Below are 17,125 nucleotides of genomic sequence, written 5' to 3' on the forward strand. Positions count from 1 at the left end.
CAAAATGCCTGAAATTAAAATTTATGACCAGGTTTCTTATTTCTCTGCTGACTGAAATCAAAATTTTTTTTTTCTTAGATTAGAAATTCATTGTTTATTGATGGTTTTATTTTGGGCTCAATTTTTCAGAATTTGCTTAGGCCAAATTAGAACTTGTTAGCCATTAGATAGACAGCAACTAATTGCCTGATTGAAAGATAATTTGTATATTTAAGGATTTGAGATTGACTTTTGAATAATTCAAATCACATGGAAAAGTCAGGAACAGCTCATTAAGAGGCAGAGACTTGCTAAGGAATCCTTAAGTTTTTAAGGAGCATTCAGATGTTTTAAATTTTAGTAAAATTAGTTTTAATTTTGCTAATGACAGCAGATGTGTGGCAAACAGCCAGGGGTTGAGCTTTAAACAAGTGTCTAGAGATATTCATGGATAGAATGTCTTATTGAAATCACAAAGATTCTACTCCAGTGGTACAGTTTAAGTTTATACAGATGTTGGTGTGCAAAATAAGTATTCGTACACATGTTTGAACCATTTACTAGCATTCTTGTTTCTGATTCTTAGCACTATATTATTAGCATCATCTCGATAGTTTGTAGTTAGAAAAACATCCAGAAATATCTGCCTTAGAGCAACTTATTTCATGTGATTTGGTTGAATTACTTTGATCGTTGTGGAAAAGAGGATTGTCTCTGAAACTTCTGACATTAGGTTTTAGTTGTTCAGATAAAAGCTGGTTTGGAGCCTGGAAAGAGGAGTAGGAATTTCAAACTGGCAGTTAGAGATCTGGTTCAAGATAGAAGGATCAGATTGAGTTTTGAGCACTAGAGAATGAGGAGGAGAGTGAAAGTACACAAAGGATCATATTGCAATATATAAATTTTAAATCAACACATTGTACACCTTAAACTTATATATGTCAATTATATCAATAAAAAATAAAAATAGATGAAAAATTCTGATTAAGAAAGTCAACAAAATCAAATGTGTATTAACTCTAGATACTAAAATAACAGCTCGAATTGCTTTAAAATAGGTTTGATATCCTCAAAAACATAAATGAAGTACTCATATTTTGGAATACAAACTGGCAGAGTAAAACCAGAACAAACAAATTTGGAAAAGAGCTACTTAGAAATCTTAGAAAGTGTACTAAAATAAAAATTTAATAGATTAGGGGCACTTGGTTGACACAGTCGGTTAAGTATCTGATTGTTGGTTTTGTCTTAGGTCAATAATCTTAGGGTCCTGGAATTGAGCCCTGTGTTGGGCTCTGCTCTCTAAAATAAATAAATTTTTTTTAAAAGAGCTTAATAGATTAAATACTTATCAACTAGACCTTCGATGTGCATAAAAAAGCAAAAAGATTTTTAAAAAAAATTGAAAAGGCATTTAAGAGACATGAAACTAGCCTACATTTAATAGACCATTTCAGAGAGAATAGAGAAATGATGGAGAAGTATAGAGAGATAATAAGAATTCTTCAGATTTTGACAAAAACAATCTTCAGATCAGAAACACACTTTGAATACTAAGCAGGATAAGTAAAAAATTCATATTTAAAAACAAAAACAAACATCCCAACTTAAAAGCTTCCGAAAAGAAAAATAAAAATGGGGATCCCTGGGTGGTGCAGCGGTTTGGCGCCTGCCTTTGGCCCAGGGCGCGATCCTGGAGACCCGGGATCGATTCCCACATCGGCCTCCCGGTGCATGGAGCCTGCTTCTCTCTGCCTGTGTCTCTGCCTCTCTTTCTCTCTCTGTGACTATCATAAATAAATAAAAACTTAAAAAAAATATTAAAAAAAAAAAAGAAAAAAGAAAAAGAAAAATGCCATCATCCAGTTGTTGCTCTTTTGAAGTAGAGTTTTTATCTGCCACAATATGCAGGAGTGATTTGGAGTCACCTCCATGAAAGGGTGAAAGGAAAAAATGAATGTTAATGTAGAATTTTACACGGGTCTAAATAACCAGGCTAGAGTGAAAGCAAAAATACTTCATGTCTAAAAAAGGACTGTCATTACTATTAACCCACCCACATTAAAAAAAGAAAAAGTATGTATTTGTGTAAGATGCACGGTAAACGCAGAGGGGAAGAAAGCATTGGAGGGGCACCTGGGTGGCTCAGTTGCGTAAGCCTTTGCCTTGGGCTCAAGTCATGCTCTCACGCTCATGGTGATATGGGAGCACCTGGGCCTCGGTTCTTGTCTCACGGAATGGAAGAATGAATCTCGCTGAGGACAGAGGGCCAGCAGAGCCATACAGCCAGAGCTCTCAAAAGGGACAGGCAGGGGTCCCCACAGGGTCCCAACTTGGTAAATCTCCTGTTAATATCGGGGGGGGATTTGTAAATATCATGTCTATATTTAGAACAAACACATATTTCTTTGTGAATATCCTGAGCACAAACAAGGTGTTCGCTGCTCTCTGGTTAGTCTCTGCTTCCTAATACTCCTCTACATCTGGGGTTGCTTAGCAGCCATTAGAGGGGCGACTCCCTGACATCTTGGAGCTGGGGAGCTAGGCTTATTGTTGTTTTTACTGTCTTACCTCTGTTTTCTTGGGATGGGTAGGAGCCTGACTCTGTGGCTCATCTTTCCCTGACTAGCCCCGTCCGTCTGCCCCTAACTGTTCCTACATCATTGGGATGGAGTTTGCATTGGGCTTCCTGCTCAGCGGGGAGTCTGCTTCTCCCTCTCCCTCTGCTGCTCCCCCTGCTTGTTTGTACTTCTCTCAAATAAATTAATTAAATCTTTTCTTTTTCTTTCTTTCTTTTTTTTTTTAAAGGAAAACACTGGGATGTAAAAGAGACCATAAAGAGCAAGAAATGGATAAAATGTGTTGGTAAAATTATTGATAAAAACAAGAACAACCTCTTAAGTTAATGCTAAAATCTTAGTCAAGAGTAATAAGATCGAAGAACTTTTCAGTGATTAAAGATTTTTTTTCTTGTTTAGAGGAAAGTTGAGATACTGAATAACTTTATAAATGGTTAGGAAGATTTATAGGAAAGTGTGTATGTTAAAATTTTAAGTGGAATCATTAAAACGAAAGAAATATAATCTTATAAATTTCAGACCATCATAGGAGAAGGGGCAGGAAGAAGATGTAGAGAACTTTATCAATCTAACAGATGGCAAGAAAGACAAAATAAAAATAAAAGCAAAAAAAAAAAAGATGGTAAACTGAAAACCGTAAAATGGTGGAAGTCCAAATGTACCACTGCTCAAGTAGTCGGATTTCATGGTGCTGCGTATCATTTAACTACACGGATATTCTAAATATGTAGAAACAGGTTTTATTTTATTACATATTTTCAGAGATGTATTCTGGATCCTCTACTGTCTCAGCTGCTCAAGTTCTTTGCTCTCTTGATTATTCTCGTGATCTACTTACTACACCAGCATGATCTCCCTCTTCATCTTTCTCCTCTCTGTAAAGGACAAGTAGCCCTCCCTTGATCTCATTCTCCTTGTGGCTCCTGATGAAAGTCCAAAGATTGCTTCCATTTTCTCATTTCTCATTTTCACCTCAATCTATTGCTTCTATCCCCTTCTTCCTGGTGATGCTGCTGTTGTCAGAAGGTTACCACTAATCTCCATATTGCTAATCCAGTTTTTACTTCTGTCCTCCCTCCGCCTCACCCCGCCCCGTGAAAAATGCACAAATGTCTACTCATATAGCAAATATTGTTTTAGAGACAATATAGGAAATTGGTTAAGAGCATAGACTAATCAGAATGACTTTGGTTTCAATCCTGACTGTGCCTCTGTTTAAAATCCTAGCTGTGTGGCTTTGTGGGAAGTTACAAACTTTTCTGTGCCTCAGTTTCCTCACCTGAAAGATGAAGATAATAGTAGTACTTACCTTAGCAGTTTTGTTAGGATTAAATGAAATAATGCACATAAAACTTACAGCATGTGGCACATATTTAATACTTAGTAAATGTTAGCTGTTATTAATAAACTTAATGTATTTTACTATTGAGGGTATAAATACAAGGGAAATTTTTTAAGGATGATTTTTATTATGAAATATTTGCTATATATGAAAGTTTGTATATGATATATAAGTTAGAAAATGAACAACTGGGAATTTAGCACGCAACCTGAGAACTTATATTCTTGATCACCTTCTCCTCATATTCCCCTTCACCCTATGTATCCAAAGTGACTGTCCTGATCAGTCACTCAGCCTCTGCTGCCCATCTGCCAGAGCTCTGGTGCCACCTCAGCCTGGTGGTCCTCCGCAGGAGGGAGAGAGCCAGCAGGTGGCCAGCTGATGAGGGCCGCCCATGGCCTTGTAAGCTCACTCTTGGGCAGGAGTAGGGACGGCCACATGTCCCAGTGCGCTGGGCTGGAGGCCAGAGACTGACCCCATGCCTGGAGCTGCGACGTACATGTAGTTGCAGAGCTGCCACCGGTCCCTGACCCTGGTGAGCAGCTGCCCTCTGGGGCCTTGAAGCTGGGTCCAATCCCCGGCCCTGTGCATGCATGGTGGCCACCCTCGAAGCATTGCGGCCTGTCCTGCCTCCAATGCCCCCAGCTTAGGGCAGCCTGGGCTGGAGGGGACTGTGTTTCACCTCTTTCAAACCACGTCAGTGAGGATTATGAGCTGGAAGCTGTTGGAAAGGCCCGTGGTTCCTTCAGCTGCTATTCTCTCTTAAAATCCATGTGGCAAGCCCTGCAGCAGGTATAGGAAAGACAGCAAATTTCTGTTTATCGAGAACATTCCACTGCTGCACCGAAGGCACACATCTTTGGTGGGACTTGGAATTCTGGAGAACTCCCTTTGTGAAAAACTGGGTGTAATTCATTTAAATTCCATCTGTCAGTTTTCCACTTTGTTATGTTTCGGGGCGCATCAAGAAACCATGAACAACTTTAGTAATGGCAGAGTTTGCCATTTCCTCAGTGAAGGCTTTATTGCCAAGGACATTCTGAACCAAAAAATTTACAAAGTTTTGTCTTATGATAAGGATGCTTTCTATGTCATAGACCTGGGAGACATTCTAAAGAAACATCTGAGATGGTTAAAAGCTCTTCCTTGGGTCACTCCCTTTTATGCAGTCAAATGCAATGATAGCAGAATCATAGTGAAGACCTAGCTGCCATTGGGATAAGATTTGACTGTGCCAGCAAGACTGAAATACAACAGGTGCAGAGTCTTAAGGGTGCCTCCAAAAAGGATTATCTGTGCAAATCTTTGTAAACAAGTATCTCAGATTAAGTACGATACAAAGAACAGGGTCCAGGTGACGACTTTGGATAGTGAAGTTGAATTGGTAAAAGTTGTCGGGCACATCCAAAAGGCAAAGTTGATTTTGCGAATTGCCACTGATGATTCCAAAGCAGTCTGTCTCAGTGTTAAATTTGGTGCCACACTCAAAACCAGCAGGATTCTTTTGGAACAGATGAGAGAGGTAAACTTTTTTTTTTTTTAAAGATTGTATTTATTTGAGGGAGAGCACAAGGGAGAAGGAAAAGCAGACTCCCTTCTGAGCAAGGAGCCCAACTCGGGGCTTGATCCTAGGACCCTGGGATGATGACCTGACCAAAGGCAGGCGCCTCTGAGTCCGGCAGATACTATGTTGTATCAGCTTTCATGCTCGCAGTTAATACCATTGCCAAAAAGCTTGATTAAAGGAATAGAGAGGCTCTGATGATGAAGATTAAGTTGAGTGAACAAACCTTTATGTACTACGTGAATGTTGGAGTGTATGGATCGTTTAGTTGCATCCTCGATAATTATGCACATGTGAAGCCCCTTCTGCAGAAGGGACCCAAACCAGATGCAAGGTACTATTCATTCAACTAGCCTATTAGGACCAATACGTGATGGCCTTGATCACATTGTTGAGAGCTGTGATTTGTCTGAGATGCATGTGGGCAATTGGATGCTCTTTGAAAACGTGGGTGCTTAGACTGTTGCTGCTGCTTCTACTTTGGATGGGTTCTGAGGCCAGCTAGGTACTATATGATGTTGGGGCCAACATGGCAACTGGTACAGCAAATCCAGAAAAACGACTTCCTGCCCAGAGTAGAGGAATAGGAAGATGTCAGCTCTCTGCCTGTGTCCTGTGCTTGGGAGAGTGGGATGAAGCATCCCCTGTTGCCTGTGCTTCAGCTAGGATTAATAGGATTAACGTGTAGTTGTTACTCCTCTAGCTGTTAACTTCAAGTTTAGCTTGGATTGTGGGATCTGGGGGGACCATTTAACTTAATTGCCGTTAGTTTTGAAATGTCTTTGTAGGTGGTGGTGGCATAATATGCAACAATACGGAAGGCTAGGAGATGGAGTCACTTACCTGTGTTCCTGTGGAAACTATTTGAATATTTGTTTTTATGGGATTTTTATACACTTCTCACACATGCCACTAAAGAGTGCTCCTCAACTGCTGAGCAAGTGTTTGTAGCTTATACATCATCAGAATGGGTCAAAAGCTTAGTATAGTGACCTGTTTTAAAAATAAAGTATGTTGGGGTGCCTGGCTACCTCAGTCAGTTGGGTGTCCTACACTTGGTTTGGGCTCAAGTCATGATCTCAGGTCCTGGAGACCCTGTGTTGGACTCTGTGCTCAGCATGGAGTTGTCTTAGGATTTGTTTCCTCTTCTTCTCCCTCTGCCCCCTGCCCCCATACATCTTTTAAAAAAAAAAAAAAGTATTTTGAGGGGGGCCTGGCTGGCTGGCTTGGTGGAACATGCAACTCTTGATCTCAGAGTTGTAAGTTCAAGCCCCATGTTGGACGACATAGAGATTACTTGGAAAGAAAATCTGTATTGGGGCACCTGAGTGGCTCAGTGGTTGTGTTTGCCTTTGGCTCAGGGTGTGATCCTGGGTCCTTCATTAGGCTTCCCACGGGGAGCCTCCTTCTCCCTCTGCCTGTGTCTCTGCCTCTCTCTGTGTCTCTCATGGATAAATAAAATCTCTAAAAAAAATAAAATATATATTTTTAGAAAGTATCTTGAAATAAAAGCAAGAAAAACCATAGTGACTTCTGAATTTTGTGTTTATTTCTAAAAATAGGAATAGATTTAGACATTTGTATGTATGTCATTGTTTAGCTTGTTTGTGTACTTTATTGTGTGATAACTTGATATGTGTATGCTTTTGTGATTTACTTTTTTCATTAAATTTTGCTAAGATTTATCCTAATGGTATATGTATCTAGTTCATTAATTTTCGTGGAAATAATTAGAATATGTACTTTTGAGGGTTGTGTGAATTAAATCAGTTGATAAATGTAAAGTGCTTAGAATAGTGGTTGTCACATAGTGAAGGCTCAGAGAAAGATAGTCATTATTGTATTTATTATTCACTAGTGTATGAAATGTATGCACAGTCACATGGTCTACCTGTTCTCCTGCTTATGGACATTTGAGTGGTTTCCGATTGAAGCAACAGTACACATTGCTGCTCTGAAATATTCATGTTCTTTTCTCCTTATGCTCTTGTGCAAGTTTTTATTAAGGTAAATGTATCGACCTAGAAGTGGAATTTGCTAGGTCATAAGTTAGGCTTGTGCTAACTGTATCAGAGAATGCCATCTTGTTGAGCAAGGTAACTGCCTGTTTGCATTTCTACCAGCAGTGTAGGAGTTCCATTGCTCCGTATCCTTGCCAACATTAGATATATTTTTTCATTTTTTTCTGATTGGATGGTTGTAAAATGACTTCTTGTGGTTTCATTTGGGGTGTGTCCATATGAGGCAGCCATTTCTTCATATGTTTATCTCTTATTTGTATTTCCTTTGCTCCTTGTTCTTCTGCTCTGTTTTTCTGATGAGTTGTCTTGTTGATCTGGAGGAGTTCTTACATAGTGGTACTTTTGTTGATCCTGTTTGTTAGAAATATCTTCTCCCAGTTTGAAGTTTTTCTTTTCTTTTTTTTTTAAAGGGATCTTTTGTTGGACAGAAGTCTTGAATTTTAATTTAGTAGAACATATCCATTTTTTCTTGCTTAAGAAATCTGTCTCAGCACCTAACTCTAGGAAATGAACAAGGGGTAATGGAAGGGGAGGAGGGCGGGGGGTGGGGGTGACTGGGTGACAGGCACTGAGGGGGGCACTTGGCGGGATGAGCACTCGATGTTATGCTGTATGTTGGCAAATTGAACTCCAATAAAAAAATAAAAAAAAAGAAAACTGTCTCGGGGTGCCTGGGGGACTCAGTGGTTGGGGGCTCAGCTGTTGAGTGTCTCAGGCTGGGACCCTGGGGACCCGGGATCAAATCCCGCATTGGGCTCCCCGCAGGGAGCCTGCTTCTCCCTCTGCCTGTGTCTCTCATGAATAAATACATAAAATCCTTAAAAAGAAAAATCTGTCTCTATCATGAAAATATTCTCTCTTGTTCCCTCTTAGGCATGTAAACGTCATATCATGTAAGTCCTTAATCTACCTTAGATTGGCTGTGTGTGGTGTGAGGTATTTTTAATTCTTAATTTTTATCTATACAGTTGTCTCAGTAGGCACTTTATTTGAGAGAGAGCACAAGCAGGGGAAGGAACAGAGGGCGAGGGACAAGCAGACTCCTTGCTGAGCAGAGAGCTGGACATGGGTCTCTGTCTCAGGATCCTAAGATCATGACCTGAGCCAAAGTCCGATGCTTAACCAACTGAGCCACCCAGACGCCCCTCTAGAATAGTTTTGAGTTAAAGGATTTATAGTGTGTGTCCTTGTTTTGTTTCTTATTTTAAAGAAACGCATTTAAAATGTTCACCATTGAGTATGTTTGTTAGAGTTTGTTTTATTTTCTAAGAAAATTCCGTTTTATCCTAGTTTTCAAAAAAAGGTTTGAAACTTGCATGGGTATTCAATTTTAGTGAATGTTTTTTCTTTATAGCTCCTGAAATGATTCTATAGCTTTTGTCCTTCAGTCTGTTAATGAGGAGCATTAATAGTTTTACTAATGTTTGACTACTTTTGCATTCCTAGGATAAATCCAACTTGACCTATCATATATTATCTTTTTAATACATTGCCAGATTGCTAGCTAATATTGTTTATAGGTTTGTATGAAAGCATCTACTCATTGTAACTTTTTGAATAAACTTTATAGCAGAAAATATAGGCGCTGAACTGAAAGCTCCACTTATTAAGCAAGAGCCTCTCCAAGTAAGAGGTAAATATATTTCATTCTAATTTTTACTATAATGGTTTTTTGAATTAAATATACAAAATGAGTTTACATAGAGCTCTGTATAATTATATTATTCTGGGTGTACAGTCCATTTTTACTTTGCTTTATATATACCGACCATAAAAATTTATTCTCCTGTTTATAAGCTAATTTTCTACTGAAAGTCACTTTGCATTTTGGTTACAAATTTTGTGGTAATTGTTTTTTCAAAACCCCAAAGAAAATAAGAGCAAATAAAAGTCATCAGCTGCTTTATCATTTTTGGAAAAGTAATGTGATTAAAGAAAAAGAGACCAATGCCTTTCAGTTATGGCATGTTCAAGTCCAGACAGAGTTTGGACATTCTTGTCCAACTTTTTTTTCTAGGAATAACTGAGTGATGAAGGAATTCTTGTTTACAGCTCTGCTCTTTATAATGAGCTATGGCTAGTGTCTCCAGAGCAGCGTGTTGTACGTGTGACTCTGTCACTAGAAGCACCGTGGCTTTGGCGTCAGGCAGAGGTGGACTCTGTGGCTCCAGCATGTCCTCGCTGTATGGCCTTGGGCATTTCCCTGAGCCATAGTTTTCTCCCCTGTAAGATTGAGCTAACAGAGGAATTTCTTTTCTAGAATAACCTTGAAGATGATCCATAGTATATACGGTTACAGTTCAGAATAATGAACATGATAGCAGTCACCATTGTCACTAATCGGGGCCAGGACAGGGCAGTAGGGATTTCTGTAGACTTTGAAGGAATCTTTAAAGAGTAATTTTAAAAAACCCACTCATCTTTTAAAAGAAAGAAGTAATTCTTTGCTCCAGAGAAGCTCATCTGGATTTAGAATTTTAGGATTATTATATTAAAGGAAGCTTAGAAACTTGAAACAGAAGGCTGAACTTCCTTGGATGTATTTTTTTCAAATACAGTTTTGATTTTTATACTGACTTTTATGTTTATAATGTTCTTGTTATGATTTGTGAATTTGATTTTAATAGTTAATATGTTACCTTAAGAGTCTTATTTACCAACTGTGGTGATGGATAATTTTAGTCTTAGTTTATTCTTTCCACTTGAAATTACAACGGACAACTCGTATATTAATATCTGAGAATAGAGTATGAAGTAAAGGGTGACAATTTGAAATAGAACACATGATTTTCTGTTGTTTTGCCCTTGCTCTTCAGATATTTGCTTTATCTTATCATCTATGTCATACCACCAAAAGTCTCACTTTACAATGATTATAAACATAGATCTATATTGAGTGTGATTATTAATTCACAGACTATAATTGTTGCCAAATTGGTATTTTGTTATTGATATCTGGTTTTTTTGTTTGTTTTTGTTTTTGTTTTTGTTTTTGTTTTTGTTTTAGGAACAATTTGATACTTGGTAACAGGGAAGTAATTTAATAGAAGGCCGTATTTTACCTGTAATCTGTAATAAACTTCCTGTAATTTTTAACTGATAAAAATATTCTTTATGTTTACTTTAGCTTTCTTATGGACTATGTGAAGTAGTCCAGCAGCTTTTAGGCTTTTTTGACTGCAACTCACATAAGAAATATTAATGATCTACTATATAAAGAGATTATTGTATGTAACCGAAACAGAAGTCTTCACAAAAAGTACTTACTCATTGTATGGGGTACTCTTTGACCACTTTCTATTTTCATTTTTTATCAAATGCTGGTTTCACCCTGTAGTTTGAAAAACATTGAACAAGCATATAATTTTTTATTGAAACTTCATTTTCATTTAGACCCTAAGACAATTTATTATTATTTTTTAGACCCTAGACAATTTAAATTGTACTAGTACAATGTAAACAGATCAGGAATACCTATGCAGGATATCCATTAGACAGAAGATTAACATTTTGGCATCGGTTACAGATGACTATGGAGATACGATCTAGATGTCTACAAATGGAATTTTGTCATGTTCTGGTCTTGGGAGACTTTCTTCTGATACCATTCAGTGCATCAGGAAAAACAATTTTTTTGTGAAATTCATTAGTGAAATTCATTAGCTCACTTAAGCGTCAGCATATATGTTCATCTTCTAATGTGTTTTCCAGTGTGCAAATTTATTATGTTTCTGTATATTCTTTAATTTAGTCAAAGCAGTCCTTAAGAAGAGGGAATATGGACCAAAGTACACTCAGAATAATTTCATCACTGGAGTCAGAGCAATAAATGAGTTCTGCCTTAAATCCAGGTATAGCATTTTTTTTTAAATTTCTAATGTGGTAGCTCTATCTAATCTAACCATTAATTTCTTTTTATGTGTTACTTGCTACCTCCACATGGAAACTTTCCAAGGACTCCTTCCTAAATTGAAGAACTATTCAGTTTAAAAATGTTAAAATTTTTAGCTTTCTAAACGGAATTCTGCCTCAGTGTGAACAATCCCAGCCTTTTGTGGTATCTTAAACTCAAAACATGTTCTTCAAAACCTCTGTATCGTACAAGAACTTTAGTAGGAGTTTTATTATCATGTTAATATGTAGCAGAGTTATCAATGAGATATTTGTGTATTTGTATGTTTACCTTTTTAAAGTTTTGGGTTTATTTGGCTAGCAGAGTTGAGTAATTTAGTTATTTATGTTCACAGCCCAACTGTGGTTTCTGTTGAGCATAAGTTATCTTTATTTTCTAATATCTTTTTGTTATTAAATTTCTTGTAATCATAGAGATTTGTTGAGATATTTGTCACAGATTTAAAAATTTCACCCTCCTTTGTGTGTTCACCTACGAAAGCCGTATTACATGGAAGATTTCTTGGCAACTTAGACATCAGATTTAGCCTTTTTTCCCCCCTTCTTCCTTCCTGGTCACATCTTCTATGGTATATTATCAAGAAATAAGAGTTCTTATAATCAGTTTTATAAGTTATGTAACTATTAAAACAACAACCAGTTGTAACATTGATATAAAAAATGCTTGTTTCACATGAAGTGCTTCATTTAGTTCTCACAAAAATTTTGTGAATTAAGTAGATTAGATATTGCTGTCTCCACATTGTAGGCCTCCACCCTGTAGGCCATAGTAAAGATGTCAGTGATGACCGAGCTCATTTCCTGAATATGTACCTTTGATACCTTGCTGCCCAAACTTTTTATAAATATGTGATAGTGGTTGATTTATGTATTTTAAAGATTTTATTTTTAAGTAATCTCCATAATTTTAGTATTACCACTTAGTATTAACCTGGATATAAACAAGTAGGATTATAAATTCTAAATTTTATTTTGTTTATTTATTTGAGAGAGAGAGAGAGAGAGAGAGAGAGACAGAGAGAGATCATGAGCAGGAGGGAAAAGGTAGAGAGAGCAGCAGACTCCACACTGAGTAGGGATCCCAGTGCAGGACTTGATCCCAGGACCCTGGGACCATGACTCAAACTGAAAGCAGATGCTTAATTACCTGGGACACCCAGGTACCCTAAATTTAAATTCTTAAATAGAGGATGATACTCTGATGTTTTTTCCACTTTCCTTTTTTTTTCCCATATGTCAGATGTGGCAGTGGGGTGTCCATAGCAGATAAAATATAAACACCAGTGAAGGAGTTGAATCTCTGCATATTATGTTAAGGCATCTATAGTTAGTATCAAGAATAATTGTTAATTTTTCACTGTCTCTACACCGATTTTTGTGTACAAAATGCCATCTTAATTTTTCAAGGCTTTAAGTTGATCTTTGTAGTCTTTAAAGATCAGGATCTAGGTAGTGGCTTTTATCTGCCCCTAGTAATCTTTCTAATAACAAAAAGTATATGAATTGTATCTGAATAAATTTAGCATGTTTCTTTCTTCAGTGATCTAGAACAACTTCGCAAAATCAGACGACGAAGTCCTCATGAAGATACCGAGTCCTTTACTGTATACTTGAGATCAGATGTGGAGGCAAAGTAAGAACATATTTCTTTTAAACCAAATACACAAGCCAAATTTTGGATTAATAAAAACCCATTTTAGATAGACTCAAAGGTTTTTAAATGTTACACTTTAAAAGAAGAGTATGTACTAGTTAACTAAAAGTACGTGGTAATTTATATGACAATTTACTGTTGAATTTACTTACTGTTCAGATTTAATTCAGAAAAATTTCTTAAGTGCTTTACATTTTTCCTAAAGGACCTTATGTTTTGTTGTAAGATTCTCATATAGTTATAGTTCATCTCAATTTAAATATCATTACAATAAAGTCATTAAAATTGTTCATTATTGATGGCCGTGTGTGTGTGTGTGTGCGCGCGCACAGATCTTTGGAAGTTTGGGGAAGTCCTGAAGCTCTTGCCAGAGAGAAAAAACTGCGTAAGGAAGCAGAAATAGAATACAGAGAAAGTAAGTATATTCACTTTATTTATTTATTTATTTATTTTTAAGATTTTATTTATTTATTCACGAGAGAGAGAGGCAGGCAGAGACATACGCAGAGGGAGAAGCAGGCTTCATGCAGGGAGCCCAATGTGGGACTCGATCCGAGGACCATGAGATCACCCCCTTAGCTGAAGGCAGATGCTCAACCGCTGAGTCCATCCAGGTGTCCCAAGTATATTCACTTTAAAATGGAGTTAATTGAAATGTAACTTGTAGGTAAAACTTGGGCCTTTAATAATTGCACTTCCTGGTAGTTGCATGCCTCTTGGCTTTGACTGTTTTGGTCCTAGTAAATACCAATTTCCACTTTGGGATTCAGTTTCTTTTTAAACAGTATCTGCTTTTTGTTTTTTTCCATTAAAGATGATGAGAAGAACCAAAGCTAGTTGGTGATTTGAAGATTATATGTCCTAAAAGTGGTAGTGCTTTCTTACAGGAAAGTCTGTTAATTTAGTTTCCCCATTTCTACCTTACTTTTCTTTCTTTTTTTTTTTTTTTTTTTTTTTAAGATTTATTTATTTATTCCAGAGAGAGAGTCACATGAGTGGGGGAGTGGCAGAGGGAAGGGGAGAGCGAGAGAAGTAAACTCCCCGCTGGGCATAGAACCTGATGCCAGGCTGGATCTCATAACTCATAAGATCATGGTCTGAACTAAAACCAAAAGTTGGATGCTTAACTGACAGAGCCACTCAGGCACCCCTCCCCCCCACCATTTCTACTTTAATTCATTCATTGAGCAGTTAGTTATCAAACATTTATGGTGAACCAGATACTGTGCTTGATGCCTGAGATTTAGGTGCAAATAAGACTCTCAGGGCATTAAACAGTCCAATAATTGAGTGACAGAGCCATCTTTATAGAATTAATTATTCAGGATTATGTGAAATATATTTAGATAATTCTTTGATTTATATATATATGTGTGTATTCATGACAAAAGTGATGCACACTTGTGATTTAAAAAAGAATACAAAAATATAAAGAACAAAAGGTCTCCTTTTAATACCTCTACTTACCATGTCATTTTACTTTCCATAGATGACTGTTGGTGGCAGTTGGTATATATCTATCCAGAATATTTCTGATGAATTTTCAAATCTATATACATACATGTTTTCACTTAAATGTAAATTGGGTGACACAATACATATTGTTTTGCATCTTGTTTTTTATATTTACCAGTGTAACCATAAACATCTTTCTTTGTCTACATATAGAAATCTGCCTCTCTCATTCCTTTTAACAGCTGCATAATATTCCATTGCATGGAACTCATTAGTGAATGTCCTATTTCTTAAATATATAATAATATAATACTCTTATTGCAAATATATGGGATAAAATGTTAATAGTATTTCAGAGTCAAAGGACATGGGCATTTTAAGATTTGATAGAATAATCTCTGAAGGAATGTGGTACCAGTTCACATTTACACTTACGGTGTGTGAAGGTAACTATTTTCTCATACCCTTGAAAATGCTGGATATTACCATCATTTTAACTTTCTTGTGTTTTTGATGGGCAACAGATGGTACCTTTAATTTTGAGTTTCTGTGATGACTACTGAGGTTGGTTATCTTTTAATATCTTTTCTTAATTCTTCTGTGATAATTTTTATAGACTCCTATTAAATCGTGTGCCTTATAATTGATTTTCATGAGTTTTTGGTGGATCTTAATTTTGTATGTTCTGAACATTTTTTTTGAGTTACCTACTTTTCATTTATTTTTAAAATATTATTTATTTTTGTTTCAAGTTTTTACTTAAATTCTAGTTAGTTAACATATAGTGTAATATTGGTTTCAGGAGTAGAATTTAATGACTTACCACTTACATTTGACACCCAGAGTTCATCCCAACAATTGCCCTCCTTAATACCCATCACCCATTTAGCCCATCCTTTGTCCACGTCTCTTCCATCAACTCTTAATTTGTTCTCTGTAGTTAAGAGTCTCTTACAGTTTGCTTCCTTTTCTTTTTGTTTTTGTATTCCTTTCCCCTATGTTCATCTTTTTTTTTTTTTTTTTTTTTTTTTTTAGATTTTATTTATTTATTCATGAGAGAGAGAGAGTGAGAGAGAAAGGCAGAGACACAGGCAGAGACAGAAGCACGCTCCATGCAAGGAGCCAGACGTGAGACTCGATCCCAGGTCTCCAGGATCACACCCTGGGCTGAAGGCAGTGCTAAACCACTGAGCCACCCGGGCTGCCCACCTGGGCTGCCCTGTTCATCTGTTTTGTTTCTTAAATTCCACTTTGAGTGAAATCATACTTCTTTTTCTCTGACTTATTTTGTTTAGCATAATACTCTCTAGCTCTCTCTACGTTGTTGCAGATGGCAGGATTTCATTCTTTTTGATGGTTGAATAATATTCCATTGTATATATACACCACTTTTTCTTCATTCATTCATCAGTCAGTGGACATTTGGGGTCGTTCCATAATTCGGCTATTGTTAATAGTGATGCTGTAAACTTCGGGGTGCATGTGCCTCTTCAAATCAGTATTTTTGTATCCTTTGGGTGAATACCTAGAAGTGTAACTGCTGAGCCATAGGGTAGCTCTATTTTTAACTTTCTGAGGAACCTCTACACTGTTTTTACAGAGTGGCTGCACCAGTTTGCATTCCTACCTACAGTACAAGAGGGTTTCCCTCTCTCTGTATCCTTACCATCTTTTGTTTCCTGGATTGTTAGTTTTAGCCGTCCTGACAGCATGAGGTAGTATCTCGTGGTGGTTTTGATTTGTATTTGCCTGATGATGAGTGATGTGGAGCATCTTTTCATGTGTCTGTTGGCCATCGCGATGTCTTCTTTGAAAAGTCTGTTCATGCTTTCTGCCCACTTTTTAACTGGATTGTTTTTGTGGGGTATTGAGTTTGATAAATTCTTTATAGATTTGGGGTACTAACCCTTTATTAGATTCGTCATTTGCAAATATCTTCTCCCATTCCATAGGCTGACTCTTAGTTTTGTTGAAGAAGACCCAGTAGTTCACTTTTGCTTTCGTTTCCCTTGCCTCTGGAGATGTGTCTAGTAAGAAGTTGCTGTGGTTGAGGTCAAAGAAATTGCTGCCTGTGTTCTTCTCTAGGATTTTGATGGTTTCCTTTTGTTTTTTTTTTCATTTGTCTTTATTGAAGTTTGATTTACCAACATATAGTATAACACCCCGTTACCCCATCCCCCACCCACCCCCACTTCCACAACCCTTTGTTTGTTTCCCAGAGTTAGGAGCCTCTCTTGGTTGTCTCCCTCTCTAATTTTTCCCACTCAGTTCCCCTCCTTCCCTTATAATCCCTCTCACTGTTTCTTATTTTCCCCATATGAGTGAAACCATATGATGTTTGTCCTTCTCTGATTCACTCAGCATAATACCCTCCAGTTCCAGTCACGTCAAAGCAAATGGTGGGTATTCGTCCTTTCTGATGGCTAATACTCCATCGTGTATATAGACCACATCTTTATCCATAATCTGTTGAAGGACATCGAGGCTCCTTCCACAGTTTGGCTATTATAGACACTGCTGCTGTGAACTTTGGGGTGCAGGTGTCCTGGCAGATTTTGCTGGTTTCCTGCCTCACATTTAGGTCTTTTCATCCATTTTGAATTATTTTTGTGCATGGTG

At 37.2% G+C, this 17,125-nt stretch overlaps 1 protein-coding gene, 1 long non-coding RNA gene and 1 pseudogene across 3 annotated transcripts in view; 2 read left to right on the top strand and 1 right to left on the bottom strand.

The window, feature by feature from the left end:
- Positions 1 to 17,125, top strand: part of SLC30A9 (solute carrier family 30 member 9) — a 79,560-nt gene that overhangs the window by 15,274 nt on the left and 47,161 nt on the right. Inside the window, exons 3-6 of one of the 2 annotated variants that reach the window (XM_038555954.1) lie at positions 9,056 to 9,118; positions 11,237 to 11,336; positions 12,938 to 13,030; positions 13,384 to 13,466. The exons of the other annotated variant lie outside the window; for it this stretch is intronic. Coding sequence (XP_038411882.1) covers positions 9,056 to 9,118; positions 11,237 to 11,336; positions 12,938 to 13,030; positions 13,384 to 13,466 — 339 coding nt within the window. The remainder of the gene's footprint in view (positions 1 to 9,055; positions 9,119 to 11,236; positions 11,337 to 12,937; positions 13,031 to 13,383; positions 13,467 to 17,125) is intronic. 2 annotated transcript variants of the gene reach the window in all.
- The window catches only part of LOC119864102, a 28,694-nt gene that overhangs the window by 6,903 nt on the left and 4,666 nt on the right, over positions 1 to 17,125 (bottom strand). The window contains exon 2 of the long non-coding RNA XR_005368959.1: positions 10,753 to 10,816. This is a non-coding gene — a long non-coding RNA (uncharacterized LOC119864102). The remainder of the gene's footprint in view (positions 1 to 10,752; positions 10,817 to 17,125) is intronic.
- Positions 1,722 to 6,524, top strand: LOC102156179 (annotated as a pseudogene).

The sequence above is a fragment of the Canis lupus genome, chromosome 13 (assembly GCF_011100685.1).
Source record: "Canis lupus familiaris isolate Mischka breed German Shepherd chromosome 13, alternate assembly UU_Cfam_GSD_1.0, whole genome shotgun sequence".
NCBI lineage: Eukaryota > Metazoa > Chordata > Mammalia > Carnivora > Canidae > Canis > Canis lupus.